The following is a 25,367-nucleotide window of genomic DNA, read 5'->3' as shown; positions in this document are numbered from 1 at the left end:
GCACCTCACTGCGTTGTATGTTATTATTGTGATACTTATTTTTTTTTTATGTTAACCCTATAAAAAACAGAAAAGTAAAAATTGCCAAATAAGAAGAAACCAGCTTCAGCCTCGTGCTTTTCTCTACATTTGGCACATGTCATTGATCCTATCAGATTGTTATGTTGCTTTGAAGACAGTTTAAATAAAGTTTATTTTAAAAAAAACCAACACGGCATAATGGCCGCCATGCAACTCTGACGTCTTCGTGATGTTTCAGGAGGCGCCTCAGTGTCATGTGGTGACGTGTAACGTGTGCGCTGCAGAAGAGGCACCGACATGTATCACAACAGCACGCAGAGGAGGCACTGGACCTTCCGCAGCGAGGACGAGCTGCAGCGGCTCCGGCTCCAGGCTAATACCCGCTGCCGGGCGAGGATACGGGCGGCAGGACAGGTGTGTGCGCCGCTGTCTGGGCAAAGCACGTGCAGCACGTATCGGACAGTGACCAGTCAGATTGCAGCTCTCACTCACAGGTCTCAAGTTCTGACCAGCGATCTGATTGGCTGCACTATTCTGCTTGATGCTTGCTGTCAGAAGTGATGTTTTCAGAGATGGCCTGCAGGGGGCAGTGTTCAGCGCCTTGTTCCCTGGTCTCTGTGTGTGACCATATGTAAATGTGATTCGCGCACTGTAGTGTGAACACTGTCATATCTGCGGTATTCATCCAGAGAATACCTGGTACCAGACGGCATACCAGAGGTCAGTGGGGCCACAAGGAGTGTAACAAATCCATGGTGAATCCTGTAGAAATGTGGCCTCAGTGTGAGCAAAGCCTTCTGTGTAGACCCTGCGCTACAGGAATGGTGAGACCAGGGCCGGGGTCTCTGCTATACAGCTCTAGGTTATAATGGAAAGGTGAAATCCGGTAACCGATCCGACACCAACCCCCCCCCCCCCCAGCGGTCGGTCAGCATGCGGTGGTCAGATGCCCCCCCTGGCAGGTGTCGGCCCCCCAAAACCTCATTGATGAGAGCCATTGTCATCAGTTGGTTAAGTCAATGCCTTGCAGAAAGTCTTTCTTGGCGTGGAGGCGCCCAGCGTGTACATGTCAGGCATGTATGTCGTATGCTGTCGGTGTATCGTGCTGGGTGCGGTGTATGCTGTCGGTGTATCGTGCTGGGTGCGGCGTATGCTGTCGGTGTATCGTGCTGGGCGCGGTGTATGCTGTCGGTGTATCGTGCTGGGCGCGGTGTATGCTGTCGGTGTATCGTGCTGAGCGCGGTGTATGCTGTCGGTGTATCGTGCTGGGTGCGGCGTATGCTGTCGGTGTATCGTGCTGGGCGCGGTGTATGCTGTCGGTGTATCGTGCTGAGCGCGGTGTATGCTGTCGGTGTATCGTGCTGGGTGCGGCGTATGCTGTCGGTGTATCGTGCTGGGTGCGGCGTATGCTGTCGGTGTATCGTGCTGGGCGCGGTGTATGCTGTCGGTGTATCGTGCTGGGTGCGGCGTATGCTGTCGGTGTACCGTGCTGGGCGCGGTGTATGCTGTCGGTGTATCGTGCTGGGCGCGGTGTATGCTGTCGGTGTATCGTGCTGGGTGCGGCGTATGCTGTCGGTGTATCGTGCTGGGCGCGGTGTATGCTGTCGGTGTATCGTGCTGGGCGCGGTGTATGCTGTCGGTGTATCGTGCTGGGCGCGGCGTATGCTGTCGGTGTATCGTGCTGGGCGCGGTGTATGCTGTCGGTGTATCGTGCTGGGCGCGGTGTATGCTGTCGGTGTATCGTGCTGGGTGCGGTGTATGCTGTCGGTGTATCGTGCTGGGTGCGGTGTATGCTGTCGGTGTATCGTGCTGGGTGCGGTGTATGCTGTCGGTGTATCGTGCTGGGTGCGGTGTATGCTGTCGGTGTATCGTGCTGGGTGCGGTGTATGCTGTCGGTGTATCGTGCTGGGTGCGGTGTATGCTGTCGGTGTATCGTGCTGGGTGCGGTGTATGCTGTCGGTGTATCGTGCTGGGTGCGGTGTATGCTGTCGGTGTATCGTGCTGGGCGCGGTGTATGCTGTCGGTGTCCCCTGCTGGGCGCGGTGCATGTCGTATGCTGTCGGTGTATCGTGCTGGGTGCGGTGTATGCTGTCGGTGTATCATGCTGGCCGCGGTGTATGCTGTCGGTGTCCCCTGCTGGGCGCGGTGCATGTCGTATGCTGTCGGTGTATCGTGCTGGGCGCGGTGTATGCTGTCGGTGTATCGTGCTGGGTGCGGTGTATGCTGTCGGTGTATCGTGCTGGGCGCGGTGTATGCTGTCGGTGTATCGTGCTGGGTGCGGTGTATGCTGTCGGTGTATCGTGCTGGGCGCGGTGTATGCTGTCGGTGTCCCCTGCTGGGCGCGGTGCATGTCGTATGCTGTCGGTGTATCGTGCTGGGCGCGGTGTATGCTGTCGGTGTATCGTGCTGGGCGCGGTGTATGCTGTCGGTGTATCGTGCTGGGCGCGGTGTATGCTGTCGGTGTATCGTGCTGGGCGCGGTGTATGCTGTCGGTGTATCGTGCTGGGCGCGGTGTATGCTGTCGGTGTATCGTGCTGGGCGCGGTGTATGCTGTCGGTGTATCGTGCTGGGCGCGGTGTATGCTGTCGGTGTATCGTGCTGGGCGCGGTGTATGCTGTCGGTGTCCCCTGCTGGGCGCGGTGCATGTCGTATGCTGTCGTTGTATCGTGCTGGGTGCGGTGTATGCTGTCGGTGTATCGTGCTGGGCGCGGTGTATGCTGTCGGTGTATCGTGCTGGGCGCGGTGTATGCTGTCGGTGTATCGTGCTGGGCGCGGTGTATGCTGTCGGTGTATCGTGCTGGGCGCGGTGTATGCTGTCGGTGTATCGTGCTGGGCGCGGTGTATCCTGTCGGTGTCCCCTGCTGGGCGCGGTGCATGTCGTATGCTGTCGTTGTATCGTGCTGGGCGCGGTGTATGCTGTCGGTGTATCGTGCTGGGCGCGGTGTATGCTGTCGGTGTATCGTGCTGGGCGCGGTGTATGCTGTCTGTGTCCCCTGCTGGGCGCGGTGCATGTCGTATGCTGTCGGTGTATTGTGCTGGGTGCGGTGTATGCTGTCGGTGTATCGTGCTGGGCGCGGTGTATGCTGTCGGTGTATCGTGCTGGGCGCGGTGTATGCTGTCGGTGTATCGTGCTGGGCGCGGTGTATCCTGTCGGTGTCCCCTGCTGGGCGCGGTGCATGTCGTATGCTGTCGTTGTATCGTGCTGGGCGCGGTGTATGCTGTCGGTGTATCGTGCTGGGCGCGGTGTATGCTGTCGGTGTATCGTGCTGGGCGCGGTGTATGCTGTCTGTGTCCCCTGCTGGGCGCGGTGCATGTCGTATGCTGTCGGTGTATTGTGCTGGGTGCGGTGTATGCTGTCGGTGTATCGTGCTGGGCGCGGTGTATGCTGTCGGTGTATCGTGCTGGGCGCGGTGTATCCTGTCGGTGTCCCCTGCTGGGCGCGGTGCATGTCGTATGCTGTCGTTGTATCGTGCTGGGCGCGGTGTATGCTGTCGGTGTATCGTGCTGGGCGCGGTGTATGCTGTCGGTGTATCGTGCTGGGCGCGGTGTATGCTGTCGGTGTATCGTGCTGGGCGCGGTGTATGCTGTCGGTGTATCGTGCTGGGTGCGGCGTATGCTGTCGGTGTATCGTGCTGGGCGCGGTGTATGCTGTCGGTGTATTGTGCTGGGTGCGGTGTATGCTGTCGGTGTATCGTGCTGGGTGCGGCGTATGCTGTCGGTGTATCGTGCTGGGCGCGGTGTATGCTGTCTGTGTCCCCTGCTGGGCGCGGTGCATGTCGTATGCTGTCGGTGTATCGTGCTGGGTGCGGTGTATGCTGTCGGTGTATCGTGCTGGGTGCGGTGTATGCTGTCGGTGTATCGTGCTCCTAGTCACTCGGGCCAGGGGAGCTGGTGGGAGGTTTTGAGATGTATGTAGAGTATCAACCTTTATTCTGCTGTGACCTACGTTCTATGGTATGGATGTGTTTCTATATTGAAACGGGTGCAAACTTATTTAGGTCCTGAACCAAATTCCAGAACCCTTTTGCCATCATTAAGCCTTGTGTTCCCTTTGGTTTGGACTGTAATATACCGGACGCGTCACTTTGTAGGGTTGCCTTTAATGTCTGCGCACGTGTATATGACATTGGCTTTAGCCCTTGGGTAGGAACGTCTATTTGCCGTTGCCTGAAGGCTATACATACTATATGCTGTCTGTGTTGCCCCCCTGGGGTCAGGTGTCTTTTTGAGACCTGGCTCTGCCAGGGCACCCTTAATATCTCCCTTATGCATGGGGGTGGCCTTAGCGATTTAAGTTGCGGGTTTACGCCGATGCCGACTATTATCGGGGGTACGCAGTGTTTGTGTACCGTACAATTGGCTCCCATGGAGTTCGTCTGGTACCGCCCTCTTTGCTTGTATGAGCTAGATGGGCGCAGGTTCTACTGCCCATTGCCCTGCAAGAGGGTGCTTGCACTTCTTTGATGTGTATTGTAACACGAGACGTCCCTGCGGTGATAGGTTGCCTTGGCAACCCTTATGGCAGACTAGCGCGTGCATAGGTCTGTAATTGGTGTGCTGGGCGCCTGCGCACAAGCAACCAAGCCAGAAACACACACGGGCTTGGAGTTTAATTGGGGCATGGGGGTTGCCTATGTAACCCGATAGTTTATTACGTCAGGGACTCCCAGCATTTGCGCACTAGATAGTTCTGTTTACAAGGACTTCGTCGGGGAGTGTTTTTCCTGCCTGTGTAAACTATTTGGGTGCAGGTATTGCTGCTCATTCTCCTGATAGGAGGCACTCTAACAAGGGACTTCCCCATGTTTACAGGTTGCCTTGGCAACGACTGCGGCAGACTGGTGTGTGGGCGGGCTGGCGGTTTTGGTGCCGGACGCCTGCGCATAGTTGCTGTACTGTGATCCTACCGGAAACACATACCAGCTCGGAGCTGCATCTGTTTATGGTGGTTGCCCTAGGAACATGACGTGCAGGCTGACGCTAGCACAGCCCATTACGTCAGGGTTTCCTAGCGCCTGTGCAGTGGGAATTTATGCACGCCATGATGGACTCTTTCTGAGACTCTGCCGCCATTAAGCTGCCCACCTGGTATGTATTAAGGTTTATTACTGATATTATTTAAAGTGGATCCACGCCACCAATTGACTGTGGACCTTGAGGAAGACGCCTCCAGCGTCGATACGCGTGGGTCATGCATTGCTAGAGTCTTGGCATTAATCTAGCCGGTTACTAGTCTTTTTGCGGTGGGAAGGGGGTTCTCTGACAGAGGATTCTGGGCGGCGTTGCTTCTACTTTGTAGCCGCTTTCAGCTAGGTCCCTTTGGATACTTTGTAAACCCTCCTTAAGCCTGTATGGGATACCGCCTTTTAGGATGGTTAGTGTGTCTTGGATACCTATTTGAGGAATTATGTGGCTAATTTTTAAGTGACACAGCATGCACATAGGGGTTTTTTTTTTCATTATGTTTCCCACTGTTTATGTGTATAACATTACTGGCATCATTCAGGATTAGACTCTTCAATGCGGTTTTAGTATTATACTTTGTAATGTATGGACCCTTATCTCCCATTGTTTGCGGGAGTTTTTAATTGTTTTTAACATAGTTATTGTGTGGTGTGGTGTGGCCTAAATAAAGATTGTTGTATATATTTGTTAGACATTTGACTTGTGGTGATCCCATTCTTTATGATGCTGTCTTTTTTTTTCTCGTGCTGTGCTTGGTTATATTTACATGCATCAGGTGATCCCCGCTTAGCTATTGTGTTGGATGGTGCCCGCTCAACCTTTGCTGTTTTACGGTGTATCGTGCTGGGCGCGGTGTATGCTGTCAGTGTACCGTGCTGGGCGCGATGTATGCTGTCGGTGTACCGTGCTGGGCGCGGTGTATGCTGTCGGTGTACCGTGCTGGGCGCGGTGTATGCTGTCGGTGTACCGTGCTGGGCGCGGCGTATGCTGTCGGTGTACCGTGCTGGGCGCGGCGTATGCTGTCGGTGTACCGTGCTGGGCGCGGCGTATGCTGTCGGTGTACCGTGCTGGGCGCGATGTATGCTGTCGGTGTACCGTGCTGGGCGCGGTGTATGCTGTCGGTGTACCGTGCTGGGCGCGATGTATGCTGTCGGTGTACCGTGCTGGGCGCGGTGTATGCTGTCGGTGTACCGTGCTGGGCGCGGTGTGATGCCCCCTTCATCCATGTGACTAGTTCTAATACTGTTCATCTAGCAAGGTGGTAGATATTGGTCATGTGACTGTCGTACTGTGGGGTCTTTAGAATAAAGGCAGCTTAATTGTCACAACTCCACAAACTAATGAATGTAATTCTGGAAACATATTAAATAATGTATCTTGTGCCGTGTCAGCTGGATGTATGTGTCTCGTATTGAGGCCCCAGTAATCCCTTCCTGTCCCGCCTTGTTTGCAGGCTCCTCTGCAAGATGCGTTTAGTCTGGACCCCCATGAAGAGTTGACCATTTGTAAGTATTATGAGAAGAAACTGCAGGATTTCTGCAATGCCTTCAAGCCTGCCATGCCCAAATCCGTGCTGGTGAGTAGGATCAGGACTAATTCCCACTTACTTCTCACACCGCTTCTTTCCCCTAACATGCAGGAAAACGGTACATCGTATTATTGAAAAAATTTTGCTTTTTTATTTTTTTCCACCTGAAGTTTTTACAATTCCGGCCACCAGGTGTCTCCTTTCATTCTAATGATCAAGAATCCCGGCACTCCTGAATCGGTGCCCAAGTAGGGTCCACAACCAATGACGTAGATCAGAAACATGGACTAAAAGGAATTTTGGAACAAATGACTTGATTTTAATTGGAGTCCATAAATAAGTACAGACGTTTCGGTCTCAAACGACCTTCATCAGTGAACTAACTGCACAGGTAAAGAAAAAGTGGTCACAGTGTCCCTCAGTAAGTATTGTAGCTTACTGGGAAAGGTCAGGATAGAAGGCACAGGGGTGGAGATGGCGTTCACCACACTGTCATCTATCCTGACACTGAGGAAGATCGTTTGAGACCGAAACGTGTGTACTTATTTATGGACTGCAATTAAAATCAAGAAATTCTAATCTGCCATCCACTGGCTGTAAGGGGAAATTAGAGGGTCTACAGGGTGACTAAAAATAAGTGTAATAAGAATGTGTATTCCATAGTCTGCTCCGATTATCCAAGTAATGATGTGTGTGCTGCCCAGGCTTCCTGCACCGCTCTGATTCTCTCTGGCCCACGTGACCTAAAATCTGAGCAGCCGGCCACGCCAAGGTCTGTGCATGGACTGGATGTTGCTTTCTCCATGTAAGTCTATGGGGCCTCGTTCGGAGTCTCATAAGATTACATTGAGAAAGTTTCTATCACTCTACACGTGACTGGAACGATGCTGGATATCTGAGAAGACGGCGATCTGCAAATATTGTACTATACTTGCACCTCTTTACAAAAACTAAGTAGGACAGGTTAGGATATGAACATGTTGATGAGATTTCTTTTTTTTTTTTTTTTTTAAGAACAGTTTCCTATAACCCTACAGCACCCCCTTTTCCATTGTTTAAGAGAAGCCCCCATTTCCTATGTGCCCTTTTCCTAGCAAGCTACAGTCTGGGTGGATATGCTCCTACACATTTAGTGGGTTTACTACAATCCTCACCAATGAAACTGGTCACCAAGTCATAGATTTATGTAAATCACAGAATAGTTAGACATGATGGAGAAAAAATGGAAAGAACATTTTGAAAAACGGCTAGATTTATCCAGTATTGAGTATGGGTGCAGTGCGCAGAAATACATGTAGTTATACACCTTGTCTGCTGTCAATGAGGTTATTGATGTTTGTGTGGGGATTGTTCTTCCAGCACTGAACTTACTTGAGCACACAAGTAGTCAAGATCCGCTGCTGGCAGCTCCTTTGCAGTTGCCAACAAATCACATCCCAGATGTACCCAATGGGAGACAAGTCTGGAGACGCTGCAGGCCATGGGTGCACATTTAGGCCACGCATGATGATCACACGTGCACAAGCATAACATGGCCTGGCGTTGTTGTGGTGAAAGACAGCTCCCGGGACACCTTCATATTCTTTAGTGAAGGCACCTTCACTCATCGCTGAACAGAACAGACCTCCATTCAAGCCTCCATTGCCATCTTGCTATGCACCATGATAGTCTTTGAGCGCAGTGATATGAGGTCAATGGAGCACCTGTAGTTTGACGTCCGCAACGTCTAATGTCACGTGCAGTACACAATAGATCCCTACGCTCCATTCTTGGAATTTGACGAGGCCTTCTCAAGGGAATGTCGCAGCAGTCCTACTCCTGGGATTATGGTGTGGGGTGACCGAATGTTCAGGAAGCCGGATCTCTGTACACTTCACATTTTGGCTTGCAGGGGATTGAGAAAGAAGTTGTGCACGCATGCCCAAGGGTGCTGCAGCGTATCATGAGAAGTGTGGGAAAGTGCGTCACAGCCCACATAGTGCTGGCAGGGTACAAGTCTTTCACACTATGAAGTGAGTGAAATTCAGATAACTATTTATCTGCTCAATGAGACAGTGGTGACGTAATATAAGGCTATGTTGCGGTTTTTGGACGCGTGGAATTGCATAAAATCCGCAGTGTAGTCCACAGCCAATGTTAGTCAATGTGAAATTCAGAATTGGTGTGCAAAAGCTGCGGAGAAATAAGCACGGATTGCCAGAAGCAATGAGGCAGCTGCCTTTTTCAATTTTTAAATGTAAACTCAAGGACTCTTTATATGAACCCGTCAGACATTGCTTACGTGTCTATTAGACCCTAGTTCTAAGACATTTAACACTTTTCTGTACAGCTGGGAATAACCCTTTAATGGGCCTTGCTTATCGATGCTGTCTGTCTTCTTATTGCCGTTGCATAGCTTAGGCCATCACATTTACAAGTCTAAGTTTAAACACAATCAATGGATGAAAAATAAGTTTTTTTTTTCTTTTTTTTTTTTTTTTCAATGTTCTCTTTTAGGGGACCGCTTGTATGTATTTCAAACGCTTCTACCTGAACAACTCGGTCATGGAGCACCATCCCCGTATCATTATGTAAGTGCGCCCTGTTTGCCTATGATCTGTCACTTTCTGATCTGTCTTTATGATCTGTCACTGGGTAGTCCAGCTTACCCAGAAATTCTCCTAATGTTCCCGTGCCCTATCCTTTCTTTCCCTTAGATTAGGTACCCCACTGTCACCAAATGTAAAAACAGCCCAAAGATTCGCTAGATGCTGCACTTAGTCTGTGCGCTCACGGTAAACTCGCACACCTCCCGAGGTCCTAAAGAAACAGTCGCTCAAGTATATCATTCAAATTGGCATATACAGATATTAGGTGCAAACATCTTCTCTAGGGCACTACAAGTCCCAGAAATGGTGCATTCGAATGACCCATATTAACTGGCTGGGTCATGGGCGGAGGTGGATTAAGAGTATTGTCCACTTCTAGGGACTATTTACTTATTTATTTTTCATTAAATTGATGTACGGTATTTGGACCTAAAAATCTTTTCCACATTTTTTTTCCAATTGGGTTTCATTTTACACCGTTTTGCTTTTACAGGTTCTTTGATTTATTGACCACAGACCACTATAAAGATGAATGTGCAGGACTCTCCTAGTTCACACTCGGGTATGTCCCGGTACTTACACGGCCCGCCATGCTGGGTCTGGAGGTGCGTCTCATGACCCGTAGTTAGAGCTTCACATGAGGTTGAGAAACCTGCGGTTAGTCCGTGCAGTGCGGACCCTACAAGGACTGTGACATGCGCTTGTGTGATCTGACCTTGGAACAAATTCTCAGACAACTCCTTGTGCAGACAACGATACAAAGTCCAGTGCAGCAGTTATAGAAGGCAAGCAGTGTAAAAAATTTTTTATTAAACCCAATTGCAAAATGATTTTTAGTCCCATATACATGCACTTAATAAAAATAAATAATAACAAACTCAAAGTGGACAATTCCTTTAAGCGTAACTGCATGTCGTCCAAAGTTTCAGGTGGCCATGCCCATTTCTCAAGCCTGATGGTTTCTGGTTCTACATTTCCCCACGATCCCCCCCCCTGGCTTTTCAGCAGCAGAGGGCCGGGGCCTTATCATCTTCCTCTGCTTTAAAGGGAACCTGTCATGTCCTTTTGAGCATGTAAACTGTCCCCAGTATGTTGTTAGTGATACAGTGTGCATCACTAACACGTTTTTTCATTAAAAACAGCGATCTAATGATGTTCAAAAAGCACTATATATAGTTATATCGTACCTGCACTGTCACGGTTGTTGCCGCCCACGCAATGTGAATGATGTTCCCGAGGTTGCTCCGATGTCACTCAAGCCTGCTTTAAAAAATCCTGCACATGTGCAGTGTATTGTAGAGCCGCGCATGCGCAGTGTTGATCTGGGAGCCGCGCATGCGCCATGATCAGCAGCTCCGGCCACGCAGTCAGTGACGCTGGGTACTACAGAGCTCCCACACATGCACGGCTTCACGATCGACAATGTGCAATTGCGGGATTTTCCAAAGCGGGTTTGAGTGATGTCGGCACAACATGGCTGACTGAAATGAAGCACAGCCCTATGACTAGATGAGCAGGTACGATCTAACTATATAAAGTGTATTGTGCACATGATCATTGCGCCGTTTTTAATGGAAAAAAAAACATGTTGGTGATGCACATTGTATCACTACCAACACGCTGAAAAGGACATGACGGGTCCCCTTTAAGTCCAGCAGCAGCAGTGAGAGAACGGTGACATTCAGCGCTCAGTATATTCTATATGATGGGAGACGGGGTCTCTGCATGCGGTGTAGACAGGCGGCCATTATATGGAGCCACCAGATGTGTCCCTGCCCTCACCAGCTGCAGGGCGGACATACAGGAGGACAAGGAGGGCCGAGCAGGGTGGGGTCCGAGAGCTGTCGGGAGAGATTCACCACCTGATGTCATCATGTAATTCCTAAGATCTGACTGGCTTCCTGCCTACCCCACAGATCATGTATTCCAGGTAGTCAGAGCGGAGACCAGGTGACACTGCGCCTCAGTGTGTGGCTGGGACTAATGGCCTCACGAGAATACAGATGGTAATTACCATTATATGTGGGGGAAACTCAGCCATGTCCCAGAGAGCACATCCCCGTCCGTCAGTGTGGCCCCGGAGACACTAACCTAGGGACGTCTTATGTGTGGCTATGGAGGACGTGTCACAGTGAAGCGCCATACTCTTGTTTTCTAGGTTGACCTGTGCGTTTCTTGCTTGTAAAGTAGATGAATTTAACGTCTCCAGTGTCCAGTTTGTGGGAAACCTGCCAGAAAACTCCACCACTCAAGAAAATATCCTCGAGCAAATCTTGGAGTACGAATTGCTGCTAATCCAACAGCTGAATTTCCACCTCATAGTGCACAACCCGTATCGACCATTCGAGGGGTATTTAATTGATGTAAAGGTACTAGCGAGTTGTTATCCATCTGTGCCGTGCATTGGGCTCAAAGGGGCACGAGTATATTTTACTCAACTGTTTAATTGTGACACTTGCTCTCTGTTATCAGCCATTGAGTATATGCCATTTGAAGTGATTTTCTACTAGCAATAAGAACAGAAAGATGACTGCCCCTTAATCGCGGCTTTCTTGTATATGGTCACGTCTGATAATCGTCACCCCTCTTCATAAAGGGCAACCTTGTAAATATACAGTGGGGCAAAAAAGTATTTAGTCAGTCAGCAATAGTGCAAGTTCCACCACTTAAAAAGATGAGAGGCGTCTGTAATTTACATCATAGGTAGACCTCAACTATGGGAGACAAACTGAGAAAAAAAAATCAAGAAAATCACATTGTCTGTTTTTTTAACATTTTATTTGCATATTATGGTGGAAAATAAGTATTTGGTCAGAAACAAAATTTCATCTCAATACTTTGTAATATATCCTTTGTTGGCAATGACAGAGGTCAAACGTTTTCTGTAAGTCTTCACAAGGTTGCCACACACTGTTGTTGGTATGTTGGCCCATTCCTCCATGCAGATCTCCTCTAGAGCAGTGATGTTTTTGGCTTTTCGCTTGGCAACACGGACTTTCAACTCCCTCCAAAGGTTTTCTATAGGGTTGAGATCTGGAGACTGGCTAGGCCACTCCAGGACCTTGAAATGCTTCTTACGAAGCCACTCCTTCGTTGCCCTGGCGGTGTGCTTTGGATCATTGTCATATTGAAAGACCCAGCCACGTTTCATCTTCAATGCCCTTGCTGATGGAAGGAGGTTTGCACTCAAAATCTGACAATACATGGCCCCATTCATTCTTTCATGTTCCCGGATCAGTCGTCCTGGCCCCTTTGCAGAGAAACAGCCCCAAAGCATGATGTTTCCACCACCATGCTTTACAGTAGGTATGGTGTTTGATGGATGCAACTCAGTATTTTTTTTCCTCCAAACACGACAAGTTGTGTTTCTACCAAACAGTTCCAGTTTAGTTTCATCAGACCATAGGACATTCTCCCAAAACTCCTCTGGATCATCCAAATGCTCTCTAGCAAACTTCAGACAGGCCCAGACATGTACAGGCTTAAGCAGTGGGACACGTCTGGCACTGCAGGATCTGAGTCCATGGTGGCGTAGTGTGATACTTATGGTAGGCCTTGTTACATTGGTCCCAGCTCTCTGCAGTTCATTCACTAGGTCCCCTCGCGTGGTTCTGGGATTTTTGCTCACCGTTCTTGTGATCATTCTGACCCCATGGGGTGGGATTTTGAGTGGAGCCCCAGATCGAGGGAGAATATCAGTGGTCTTGTATGTCTTCCATTTTCTAATTATTGCTCCCACTGTTGATTTCTTCACTCCAAGCTGGTTGGCTATTGCAGATTCAGTCTTCCCAGCCTGGTGCAGGGCTACAATTTTGTTTCTAGTGTCCTTTGACAGCTCTTTGGTCTTCACCATAGTGGAGTTTGGAGTCAGACTGTTTGAGGGTGTGCACAGGTGTCTTTTTATACTGATAAGAAGTTTAAACAGGTGCCATTACTACAAGTAATGAGTGGAGGAAAGAGGAGACTCTTAAAGAAGAAGTTACAGGTCTGTGAGAGCCAGAAATCTTGATTGTTTGTTTCTGACCAAATACTTATTTTCCACCATAATATGCAAATAAAATGTTAAAAAAACAGACAATGTGATTTTCTGGATTTTTTTTTTCTCAGTTTGTCTCCCATAGTTGAGGTCTACCTATGATGTAAATTACAGACGCCTCTAATCTTTTTAAGTGGTGGAACTTGCACTATTGCTGACTGACTAAATACTTTTTTGCCCCACTGTAAGAGCATATTATAGATGGAGAAGGGGGGAACTAACTGCAGACCTTTCATTCTCAATCTCTGGAGTCACAGGTTGTTGTCCCCTCTCCCCCCCCCACTGCTCATAAAGTTATGACATATTTTCACTTTATAAAACGGGGGACCCCTTTAATAGGGCACCACCTGATGATACTGACTGAAAAATTTTATCTCACTGACTCTATAGAGAAAATAATTTAAAAAAAACCCTGTGCGCACCTTTTATAACATTGGTCTCCTACCATACCTCCAAGTATGGTCTCGTATTATGGATCAATAAAAAAATATTCTACTACAGAATTGTGAGGCCTTAGTTTGACAATGACTTGGGCTGAAGAGAATGGCAACACCGGGATCTCCCGCCCTTCTGCTGAACCGGACTTCCATCATTATAGTATCCTATAGAGACCGGAGTTAAGTTCAGTTGAATCCCTGTCTCGTGCCAATGTTGTGGTCAAATTGGGGACACCATAATGCTTCATTACTGCAATCATGTGCAACCTGTCTTCTGCTATACTCTCTCACTTTCAGTCTATGGAGTTTCTCCTTGTGAAGAGCGCCACGGTGTGCAGGGAGACTTGTAGGCCATGCATTATGGTTTTCTCCCCTGATAATTCATATATAACAAGTGGCACTTGGGCAGTGTTGCCAACTTGACTTTTTACATTTTCTGGACAGCTTATTAAATAATCATAGACTGACAATATTTTTTATGGACCCATTGAAAAACCATAATGAATCATTATGACTATAATAAGTGATCAATGTCTGCAGCCCATAATTCTGATCAGAAGACATCAGCCGCAATCTCTGTAAACTGTAAGAGTATAATTACAGTCAAAATGATCTGTATACGTTTCTTCAGCTTAAAGAAAAATCTGAGGCTTTACATTATATTTTGCGGACAGAGCAAAGAAAGTGTCCCCTTTGTACGGACTGTCCTGGAGTTTCTGGACACTTGGGCTCCTGACTTCTTCTTTGAAGATGCTACTAGTACTTGCATATTTTTACACAGTTTTGACTTGTAGTTTGGGACTTGAACAAGTAAGAAACGTCTTGTACTTTGTTCACAAGAGATAGTTAAGATGCATAGTAAGAATAGGTAGTCTTTTAATCCTTTATATCAGTTTTATATTGTAATATATCATTTTTCAGACTCGATATCCATTGCTGGAAAATCCTGAAATATTGAGGAAAAATGCAGATGACTTTTTGCAGCGGGTTGCCCTGAGTGATGCCTGCCTGCTGTTCACACCATCGATAATTGCTCTAACTGCTGTTTTATCCAGCGCGTCCAGGGCAGGAATAAATATGGAAAGGTACAAGAACAGTTATGAATGTAACGTCTTTATTTAACTTCTTTTTCCTGAACGTCGTTGACTGCAAGCCTACGAGGAGCAAAGCGCGTTCCAGGACTGGGAGTCATCGAATTGTTCATAACCCTGCCTCACCTTAGTTTTAGGATCCCTTTGTTAAGGATGAGAGGCCTTGTGGGGGCCCCTGGTTCCTTTTTTGTTCAGTGATGATTGTTCACAAATGGGGCCGGTGAAGGACCACATCTTCTGTCTTCACATTAAAGACTACATACATTATAAAATAGATAAATTAGACCTGATTAAACCGTTGCACTTACTTTACAATCCCACACAATGGCTTTATAATACTTTGTTAAATTTCCAATCAGGTCAAAGTGCTCTGTGTAATAATGTAACCGTTGCAATTTGTGAAATCTGGTGATGAATCTACTTTAAGGCTTTTAGAGGTTGGCTGGGGCATGTATACATTGGCAGGGAGTGTAGCATGTGGAATACTAACAGTGTGCAATGTATCAGCTGGCTGTCAGGATTTCGCCGTGTCTACACACTTGGCGCTCTTCACGTGACTTCCATCTGAAGCTCCTTTAGTGGTTGGCTTTGGGGGATCCAGCTGGATTTGTCCCACCAGATGTCTTCTCTCCAGCAGTTCTCTACATAAGAAATGCTGGATCTCCAAATGTTGGTGTTAGGCCTCATGGCTGAGTCCAACATCATTCTAATAGTCTGTAATCGGAGATTCTGCAGAAAATGGACCGCTCCTTGTCTTATTTGGAAGATATTATTATTATTTATTTATATAGCACCATTAATTTCATGGTGCTGTACATGAGAAAAGAGTTATAGATAGTTTCCATGTGCAAATGACAATAAGGATGATCCCTCTACACTGTGACAGCCCTTCAGATATCTGTAGGCAGCTATTATGTCTCCACTTAGCCTTCTTTTTATCAAGCTAAACATTCCCAGATGCTTTAACCATTTCTCGTAGGACATACTTTACAGTCCGCTCACCATCCTGGTAGCTCTTCTCAGAACTTGCTCCAGTTGTTTGATGTCTCTTTTAAAATGTGGTGCCCAGAACTGGAGACGGTATTCCAGATGAGGTTTTAACATTTTAATGCATTCTTTTATTTCTGATTTTTCTTTGTAATGGGGGACTGGTACATTAGCCCCAGTTACAAGGGAAATCCAGCCCTACTCCCAGCAATCATGTGACCACTGGGTGCTAAGGGGGAAGCACTGTCAGTGCTTTCTAAAGCTTCTTTCACATTTCCGTCAATACGGGACCGTCGCAAAGCGTCGGCGTGACGTACCGACGGACGTTGTGAAAATTCGGCACAACGTGGGCAGCGGATGCAGTTTTTCAATACATCCGCTTCCCATTGTCAAGTCCCGTGGAGGAGGGGGTGGAGTTCCGGCCGCACATGCGCAGTAGGAAATGCAGGATCCGACGTACGAAAAAAAAAACGTTCCCTTGAACGTTTTTTCGATACAACGGTCCACCAAAACACAACACATCCAGTGCACGACGGACGCAACGTATGACCATACGTCGCGATCCATCGGCAATACAAGTCTATGGGCAAAAAACGCATCCTGTGGGCAACTTTGCAGGATGCGTTTTTTGCACAGAACGACGCATTGCGATGGAGGCCAAACGATGCAAGTGTGAAAGTGGCCTAATCTGTATACACAGGCGCTGGTCTAGCATGATGTATACTAGGATTGACAAGACAAACCAGGTCATGAACTATGTTTGCCTTCTCTATGGGGAGTTTGGCTGTGTCTGACAGGCGGCATTCCACTCCCACAGATGCAGGGTCTTCTGAAAACTGCTTATACTGCATGGATGTTTTACAATGTCACTGCAGAATAAATTGTGGACCTCTCAGACATTTAGAGTCTAGGGGCAGTCCAGAAGTAATTAAAGGCCTCCACACACATTAGACTAAAGTCAGTTGAACCCATTGATATAGCTGGGATTGGCCTATAACCCTCTGTATTGGGACCTACTGATTTCCTCCAACAGATGATGTTGGGGAGACAAGAATCAGGGAGGTAAACTGCATTTTAGAGAACGTAGGAGCAATCGGGTGAGTGTTCCTATGTCGGGAGACATGGATGTTTTCCTTTTTCTACTCTGTCACTTAACAAATTCATTACATTTCATTTTATTTTATTACAGTTATTTATTAGAGTGTTTGTCACTGAAGGATAATCGAGAAACCATGACCCATTTACTGGATGGAATGAGACGTAAGTTGGCCATTTTTCATTTTTGTTTTTATTTTTTATTCCTGCATTTAGCTTAATAAATAGGATGATAACAGTCCTCCATGTTCAGTTATGTCACACTTTTATAAGCAGTGTAGTCTAGTCTTTAGGAGCCATCATTAACTACAACCTTCATACCTAGCTAGCTTGTCAACAAGGGTGTAATTTATGGCTTTCTCCTATGCCTCATTGGGGGACACAGCCCGTGGGTGTATGCTGCTGCCACTAGGAGGCTGACACTAAGTGATACAAAGACAGTTCTCTCCTCCCCTGCAGTATACACCCTCCTGCTGGCTCTCAGCTAACCAATTATTGCTTAGTGTCTGTAGGAAGAACTTGGGTCTGGTTCAGACCCCAATGTTTTTATTTTTTACTTTTCTGTAAATTTGTATTTTTTAATGGAGTGAAGGGGGCGACGGATCCTTTCAAGGTTCCGATCTCCCCCGAATCATCAACAGTATACGCGGAGGGTACGGGGAGTATACCTCCCCGTCTCCTCTCCTGCGACATTGGAAGCCATGCCTGAGCTCACTTCAGGGGCGACGGTTCCTTCGAATCCCGATCTCCCCACACCAGCAGCAGGTGACCACATGGAGTGTCGCCTCTGAGTATCCTCTCCTGGAGCCAGGCCTAATTCCGGACAACTGGCCCTGTCCACCCGAGTGCTTGAACTCCGTGGATGTACAGAGGCCCCTCTCTATGGCGTCCGAGCAGCCCCCACTGTCCCACCACTGTGAAAGTGGATGGCACAAGGAGGCGGACGGTTCCTCTCCACCTCCCTAACAAAGGGATGGTGGATTGAGGTTTACCCCTCTATCCCTGCACCGTCCACGCTGCAACACCTGACCTGCAGCAGAACAGTAGAGTGCGCGCGCTTTCCTCGGCGCTGAAACCCAGTCATCCGCGGCGGCTCAATGCCGGGATGCGCATCGATGGTGAGTGGATCCAGTCAGCGATGGGCCTCACCAGAGGAATATTCATATGCTGACAGGCAGCCTCCGCTTCGCTGTGGCCCACCTCCCTGAGGTAACGCTCCGGCTGGCTGCAAAAATGTAGCCCCCGGCTTTGGCCGATGTGTAGGCCGCATCCCGGAAGCCGCGCCCGCACTATGGCACGCTAAGGCGGCTCCAACCACCTTTTCTGGCGCGTCTTCCCTGGCACAGGAGCGATCGCTTTCCTCAGCAACGCTGGTATAGCTCAGAAATTTAGGCCCCGGCTTGGGCCTATTCATGGAAGTCACGAGGCTCCGCCCACATCATGTGTGGCCCCGCCCCCCCAAATCGGCGCCCCTCGCTCTCTGCGAGACTTTACCACCTCTGCAACTACGGTGGCCATCTTGGTCCACACACACACACACACACACACACACACACACACACACACACACACACACACACACACACACACACACACTATGGTTTTGTATTAAAGGGACACAATGACTCTGCACATGACCAGTATTCCTCGGTCTTAAAGGCGCATGACCAGTATTTTCTGGTCTTAAAGCTGTCGGCTAGCAGGGGCCGCAAGTATTATAGAAACGTACAGGCATCTAGAAAACGGAAGTTTAATTTCCTGATCCCTCACCAATGATTAGCTGAGAACAAGTCTCTGAATATGGATCGGATATTGCCTTGGTTCTGGACTCACCAGAACTTCAGAAAAGGATGGATTCGCCTATTTTTATCATTAACCAATCTCTGTAGATTGACGAGGACTTCGGTTCTACTCTAGATCACGCAGTGTCCCTCATGAGGAGACTAAACTCCCTCGCAGAGCATCTGCCATTCACTTGGACAGGTAGCGTCTGGATAAGCGATCCACTGGACAGAAACCTCTGCAAGTGCGGTATCCTTTTTCAGCCAATATGCAAACACATGGGGTGTTCCCTCCCTAAGACGTGAGATGCCATGCCTGGTCTGATTCTTAAGGGCAACGGGTCCTTTTAAAGGACATCGATCTCCCCACATCAGCAATAGACAAGCACATGGAGTGTCGCCTACATGTATCCTCTTCTACAGCCAGGCCTAATGCCGGACAACCAGCCCTGTCCACCCGGGGACCTTAAGGCTATATTCACACTTTGCGGATTTTGCTGCGGATCCGCAGCGGATTTGACCGCTGCGGATCTGCAGCAGTTTCCCATGAGTTTACATTTCAATGTAAACCTATGGGAAACAAAAAACGCTGTGCACATGCTGCAGAAAAATCCGCGCGGAAACGCTGCGGATTACATTCCGCAGCATGTCACTTCTTTTCTGCGGATTTTCAGCTGCTCCAATAGAAAACTGCAGTTGAAAATCCGCAGAAGAAAACGCAGTAAAAACCGCGATAAATCCGCAGTAAAAACCGCGATGGGTTTTCACTGCGGATTTTGCAATTCCGCTGCGGAAAAATCCGCAGTGGAATCTGCAAAGTGTGCACATAGCCTTACTCTGTAGATGTACAGAGGCTCTCTTTTTGGGGTCCAAACACACCCTCTGCATCTCCACTATTTAGCAAATGATGCAAGAAGGCGGACGATCCCTCTCCACTTCCCTGTTAAGAGGATGGTGGATCGAGGGTTCATCATTTTAACTCCGCACAGTCAAAAGAGAGTGGTGATAGTAAGAGACGTTTTTTCCTCCTTCTGCATGCAGCCGTGCATTCTGCCACTTGGCATACATATTACCAGGTAGAATCTCCTGTGGTATACCTACCAGTATCCCTACTCAATGAGTCATCAATTAAAAATACAATCGACTGTCAGATAGCAAATCTAGTTCGTTACGTCTTGCGGTCTCCAGTTCAGCGCTCTACCCTCCCTTAGCCGCCGCATGTGTTGCTAGAGCAATGGTCTCTTGGTCAGAGACCTTAACTATTTTGATTTCCTATAGACCCAACCAGCAGTGGATCAGTTGTCCAGGACGGTCTAGATCTAAGGGATCTTGGTTCCAAAATGGGGACCGAAAAGTAAGACCGACCCTGAACCTCAAACTTCTACCAAGCTTGACAAGGTCCCCCTTCTTCGGATGGAGTTCCCCCGCTCAGCCATTACTTCAACGAAAAAAGGGGGAGTTTCTGGCATCCACCGACATTCGGGATGCTTACCTCCACATTTCTATGTTTTTTCCCTCTTCAAAATTCCTTCGCTTTCCCTTTCGCGAACAGCATTTTCTTTCAAATCACAACCTTGTCCTTCGGCCTTGCTACCGCACCCAGATTGTTCGCAAGGGTTATGGTCATGTTCCTCTTGCACCCTAGAGGCGTGGTCGTCCTGCCCTATCTGGTTGACTTTCTAGCCGCTCTTCCAGCCCGGCACTGAGTCGTCTATATCTCTTGCGATACCCTCTCTCTCCTGGGCTGGCAGCTAACTTAGACAAGTTTTTTCTTAATTTCCAGCCCAGCAGATATTGTTTTTGAGGATGATCCTGGAATCTTCCAGAAGTTTGGTGATTCTGCCTTGAGACAAGGCCGTGGCCCTTCAACAGGGAGCTTGCGCACTTGATCACTCATCCCCTCATTCCATTCGATTTGCTAGGAGTGTTCTGAGAAAAATTGATGACGACAATGGAAGTGGTTTCCTTCGCTCCTCTCGTTTTCTGCAGGTCAATCAGGCTTTCCGAGGGTAGTCTCTGAGCTCCTTCCTTATCCAGAGAAGATCCTTTCTCCCAGTTATTAGTGACTACCGATGCCAGTCCTCTCCGCCTGATCATTGTTCTGGGGATCCGAATGGTGCAGCTAGTTCTACAGCAGGTCCAGTGCTTTCTGGCGGGTCACCCCATCCGATTCAATCGGACAATCCCACGTCTGTTACATATGTCAATCATCTAGCAGGTACTCACGGTCAGGCGTCATGGCCGAGTTACCTCACATTCTCTGTTGGGCCACGATCTATCATCTGGTGATCTCGGCACTACACATCTCAGGTGTAGAACTCTGGGTGGCGGACGCCGTCAGGGTCCCGCCTCATGTGAGTGGGAACTTCACCCAGAAGTCTTCCATCAGATCCGTCTTCTCTGGAGCACTCCAGATGTAGGTCGGATGGCATCCAGACTGAACGCCAATGTACATTAAGTTCATGGTTTAGCCTCCAGGTCCAAAAGCCATCGCAGTTCATGCTCTGGTTCTTCCATGGTACCAGTTTCCTTTACCCCTCTTCCACTACTTCCGAGATCTTTTCGGAAGCAGGAAGGGCCCCAGTGATCCTGGGAGATCCGCACTGACCGTGTCAGGTTTTTTTCTCATTTGCTGAACCAGTATTTTTCCGTCTTATTGCAGCAAAACTGCAAATATGGACTTCCTCGCAGGGAGTCTTTACATGTGGTTCTTCCCTATCGCATACCATTAGATCTTTGGGACCTTAATGATCCTGGGAGTCTTACAGTAGACTCCTTTTTGATCCGGACAGACTTTACTATCAGGGAACATCGTCCTTTTTTCTCTGCGATCTCCTCATCCCGATGAGTCTTCGGAGCTAGCTGCTCTGTTCTTTCAGACCTTTTTCCCTTATTACCTTCAAGGCAAGGTTGTGTTTAGGCAATCCTCATCCCTTGTTACTAAGGTGGTATTGTGCTCCCACAGTTATGAGGGCTTCGTAATTCCCTCATCTCTTTCGGCACCAGTCCACATAACGGAATGGGTTCCCCATATTCTGGACGTGGTGAGTGCTCTGAGTAGGTACGTCTCGAGGACGGCGTCCATCCGAAGGTTGGACACTTTATTTGGGCTACCTCACTGTAAGAGGACTGCTTCCTGACGGTTACAAGAAGGGTTTAGCCGTTTCATCGGCCATGTTAGCTTGGTGGATTTTTTACACCATCCAGGAATCCTTCCGTGTTAGGCTGACATCTATCTCCCTGTCTATCGAGGTTTCTTGGATTCTAGGCACCAGGCGTCGGCACAGCACGATTGCAAGCTTGCGGGTTCATCCAGTCCGCAGGCATTCTTGAAGCACTATAATTCTCAGACTTTCAGAGTCTGGGCAGGCGGACTCTGCAGGCCGCCGTGTCGCACTTGTAAGTAGCGGTTACACAGGGCCTGATCTGATGTTGTCCCCACCCAGGGACTGCTTTAGGACGTCCCACGGTCTGTGTCTCCCAATGAGGCGTAGGACAAATAGGGATTTTTGTGTACTCACCGTAAAATCCTTTTCTCCGAGCCAATCATTTGGGTACACAGCTCCCACCCTATTATTAGCTTGTGCTTGTTTTATAATTTGACATGCTATACTCTCATATATATAATGTGACATGCTATATCCTCATATGTTGTTATTGATCTCCTACTGCTTTGCACCGAACTGGTTAGCTGAGAGCCAGCAGGAGGGTGTATACTGCAGGGGAGGAGCTAACTTTCTTTGTATCACTTAGTGTCAGCCTCCTAGTGGTAGCAGCATACACCCACGGTCTGTGTCCCCCAATGATTGGCTCAGAGAAAAGCATTTTACGGTGAGTACACAAAAATCCCTATTTTACTTTAAAGTTTATATTTTTCAATGTATCTATTTTTTTGCTAATGTATAAGCAGTTGTGTTTTTAGTGAATGTTGGGCCTAAAGTCCAGAACTCCAATATACGGTTTTGTATTATGAACAGTCATTGTGCCGCCGTATGCTGCCTTTGTGATGCTACGTTTCTAGGGGAGTATAGCTCTGTAATACAGCTTACCATATGATATAATATATTTTCCTCCCACAGATTCTGTATGAATTCATAAAAAAACAAACAAAAAAAACGTGTTTCCCTGCATAAAATGAGAAGTATATGTTGAACTTCCATGGGAGTCCATCTGCACCAGATCTGTGTTGTACATATGCGTAATATGGCACCAATACTATACCCCTTACTGTACCCTAGCGAGACAGCATTGACTTTCCATGAAACTCCTATTACATAAGATGCCTGCTAGTTTTTCTTAATTTTCTAACCTTTTCATTACTACTGGTGGTAGGGCTAAAGATACTGGTGTCGAAATATGAGTTTGCCCGACCGGAAGAAGTTGCTATGATTGAGAAGAAATTAGAAAAGTGCCACAGCTGTGACGTTTCCTTTGCTGGCAATGTGTAAGTAGTAGAAGAATATTTCGATTTTTACCAATGTCCTACTGATAGTAATGCATTGTATGTTTGTGTACAGCGAGTAAAAACAAGCCCTCGACATACAAGAGAAATACGAATTACAGCTCCTTGTATGCTGTGAGTTTACGTATCGGGACATAAACATCTGCTCATTTAGGCTTTTAAAATGACGTAAAATCAACTTCCAACAAACCCGTTTGCAGCATGTGTTAAAAAAAAAAAAAAAAAAAAAAAAATATATATATATATATATATACCTATACCTTTGTGCCACAAACCACTGCCAGAGGTTAACAGTCACAGGATCCGCTCCCCCCCCCCCCCCCCGTGACTCGGAGACAGATTCTGGTTGTGCCTCACAGCCATTATCTGCTCCATAAGCCTGCTCCATACACCCACTAACAATTTGCACCGTACATGTGCGGCTGATGTCAGTAAGCAGCTAAGGGAGACGATCAGTGCAGAATGTTCACACCAAGTACAGGCGCTCGGAGCATCATGGTGTTGACAAATATGTATGTGCACCTTCCCACCTACTTGTTTTCCCTCTATTCACTCCTCTTTGGTTGACAGCTGTGGCTTCCTAGAACTGGAGAAGGGTGGAGATGGTGGGAAAGTGCTCTCAACTGGTTGACCCCGCCGTCATGCACCAAGCGCCTGCTCTTGGTTTGAACAGTCATTCTGTGTTGACAAAACTCCCTTTAAAGCTGCAATTTGATAGTAACATAGTAACATAGTTAGTAAGGCCGAAAAAAGACATTTGTCCATCCAGTTCAGCCTATATTCCATCATAATAAATCCCCAGATCTACATCCTTCTACAGAACCTAATTGTATGATACAATATTGTTCTATGACTATGACAGACTAATAGTCATATGAAAACAATTACTTCCAAGTTCTTACTACAGATGGTTCTACAAGCTTATTGATTCATGGGGTGCACTTAATTTCTCCTTCGCCTCATTGGGGGACACAGGACTGTGGGTGTATGCTTCTGCCGCCAGGAGGCAGACACTAAGTAAACTTGAAAAAAAGTTAGCTCCTCCTCCGTCGTATACACCCTGACACTGGCTACCGGAGAATCCAGTTTATGCTTAGTTTCTCAAGGAGGCACACCTCCAGGTCCTGATCCTTTGGACCCTATTTTCAACATCTATGGATTGAGGGGGAGACGGACCTTTTTGAGGGTCCGATCTCCCCAAACCATCAACGGGCAAGCGCGTGTGATCTTTCCACATATCCTTTCCTGCTACGTGGGATTCTTCACCGGACTTGGCCCTGACCACCCTGAGGTAGTAGACCCCAGGCTGTAGGTGCCCTTAGATGTCCGTGTGATTTTTTTTTTTTTTTTCCCCCTCCCCCCCCGATTCCTACACCCCTGCTCTGCTATGGTGATGGACGGTCCCTCTCCTTATCCTGGGTAGATAATGGAGATAGGGTTCCTGCACCGTCATTTGCTTCCCCCTCGCTGGATATATTCTGGGGGGCTCCTGACACGGCGCAATGCATCTTTTTGATGCGTTTTTGCCTGGCGCACCTCCTTATCAGCAGGCGCTGCGGTATTTTCTCTGCGGCGGTGCTGGTGCTTCCGGCTCTGCAGGAGTGTGGTGCCGCTGGCGCGGTTTTTCCATCTCGGCGGCCGGCACTGCGGCGATATGGTGAGGCCGGCGCCGCTGTCTTTCCAGATGCTGCAGGCTCTGCCTAAGCCTCCAGCAGGCGTGGGGAAACTTCCGGGTAACTCATGGCCCAGACTTCCGCCCAGCAGACCGCGCTGTGAGGCCCCGCCCCCTCCACGTGTCCACTTCCGGTTCCGCCTTTTCCTCTCTCAGGACCAGGAGAGGGGAAAAATCGAGGCCCCGGCTTCAGGCCTACTACAGGCCGCTTCGTTTCATGGCGGTCCCGCCCCCTTTAGGTCTGCTGGGGACAAAAGGTAGCTCATATGGCTCCGCATCGTGCGTCCAGATCCGTCGCTGTAATCGTGGGGACACAGGACTGGGGTAAGTGCTTCTCCCTCCAGCTGGCAGAAGCATTATTTTTTTCCCAGTCTCAAGCCCTGGGTATAGCTTTACGGATCACTATGTCTAGAAGGGTTAAAACTCAGACGGTCCTATATACCGGTTGTGTGGCTTGTCGTGCCCCATTCCCGCACGCCCAGAGTAATCGTCTCTGCGAGGCCTGCGACTCTGAACGCGCCCAGGAGCCCCCCTGTCAGCTCCCCAGCAATCTCTCCGACTCCTGCCCCTCAAGCAGAGGCTGGGACAGTTCCGCCGGAATGGGTTACGTCCTTGTCGCAATCCATGGCATCCCTTACTGAAGCAATCAAATCCCTTCAGAGCCCGGCAGTCAGGACCAGCAGTCCATCTGTCTCGGAGCGGGC

At 48.4% G+C, this 25,367-nt stretch overlaps 1 protein-coding gene across 3 annotated transcripts in view; it reads left to right on the top strand.

Moving 5' to 3' along the window:
* Positions 1 to 218: 218 nt before the first annotated feature.
* The window catches only part of CCNH (cyclin H), a 40,645-nt gene continuing 15,496 nt past the window's right edge, over positions 219 to 25,367 (top strand). For 2 of the 3 annotated variants that reach the window (XM_069751368.1, XM_069751359.1), the window contains exons 1-7: positions 219 to 435; positions 6,440 to 6,562; positions 9,011 to 9,084; positions 11,261 to 11,471; positions 14,497 to 14,660; positions 16,843 to 16,913; positions 22,862 to 22,973. In XM_069751368.1, the coding sequence (XP_069607469.1) occupies positions 319 to 435; positions 6,440 to 6,562; positions 9,011 to 9,084; positions 11,261 to 11,471; positions 14,497 to 14,660; positions 16,843 to 16,913; positions 22,862 to 22,973 (872 nt within the window). In that variant the 5' untranslated portion in view covers positions 219 to 318. Of the gene's footprint in view, positions 436 to 5,031; positions 5,110 to 6,439; positions 6,563 to 9,010; positions 9,085 to 11,260; positions 11,472 to 14,496; positions 14,661 to 16,842; positions 16,914 to 22,861; positions 22,974 to 25,367 lie in introns of those variants that run through there. The other variant, XM_069751376.1, reaches the window with a different exon arrangement.

The sequence above is a fragment of the Ranitomeya imitator genome, chromosome 1 (genome assembly GCF_032444005.1).
Source record: "Ranitomeya imitator isolate aRanImi1 chromosome 1, aRanImi1.pri, whole genome shotgun sequence".
Lineage (NCBI taxonomy): Eukaryota > Metazoa > Chordata > Amphibia > Anura > Dendrobatidae > Ranitomeya > Ranitomeya imitator.
Note: the sequence above shows the minus strand (reverse complement) of the source record. Positions and strands in the feature narration are given on the sequence as shown.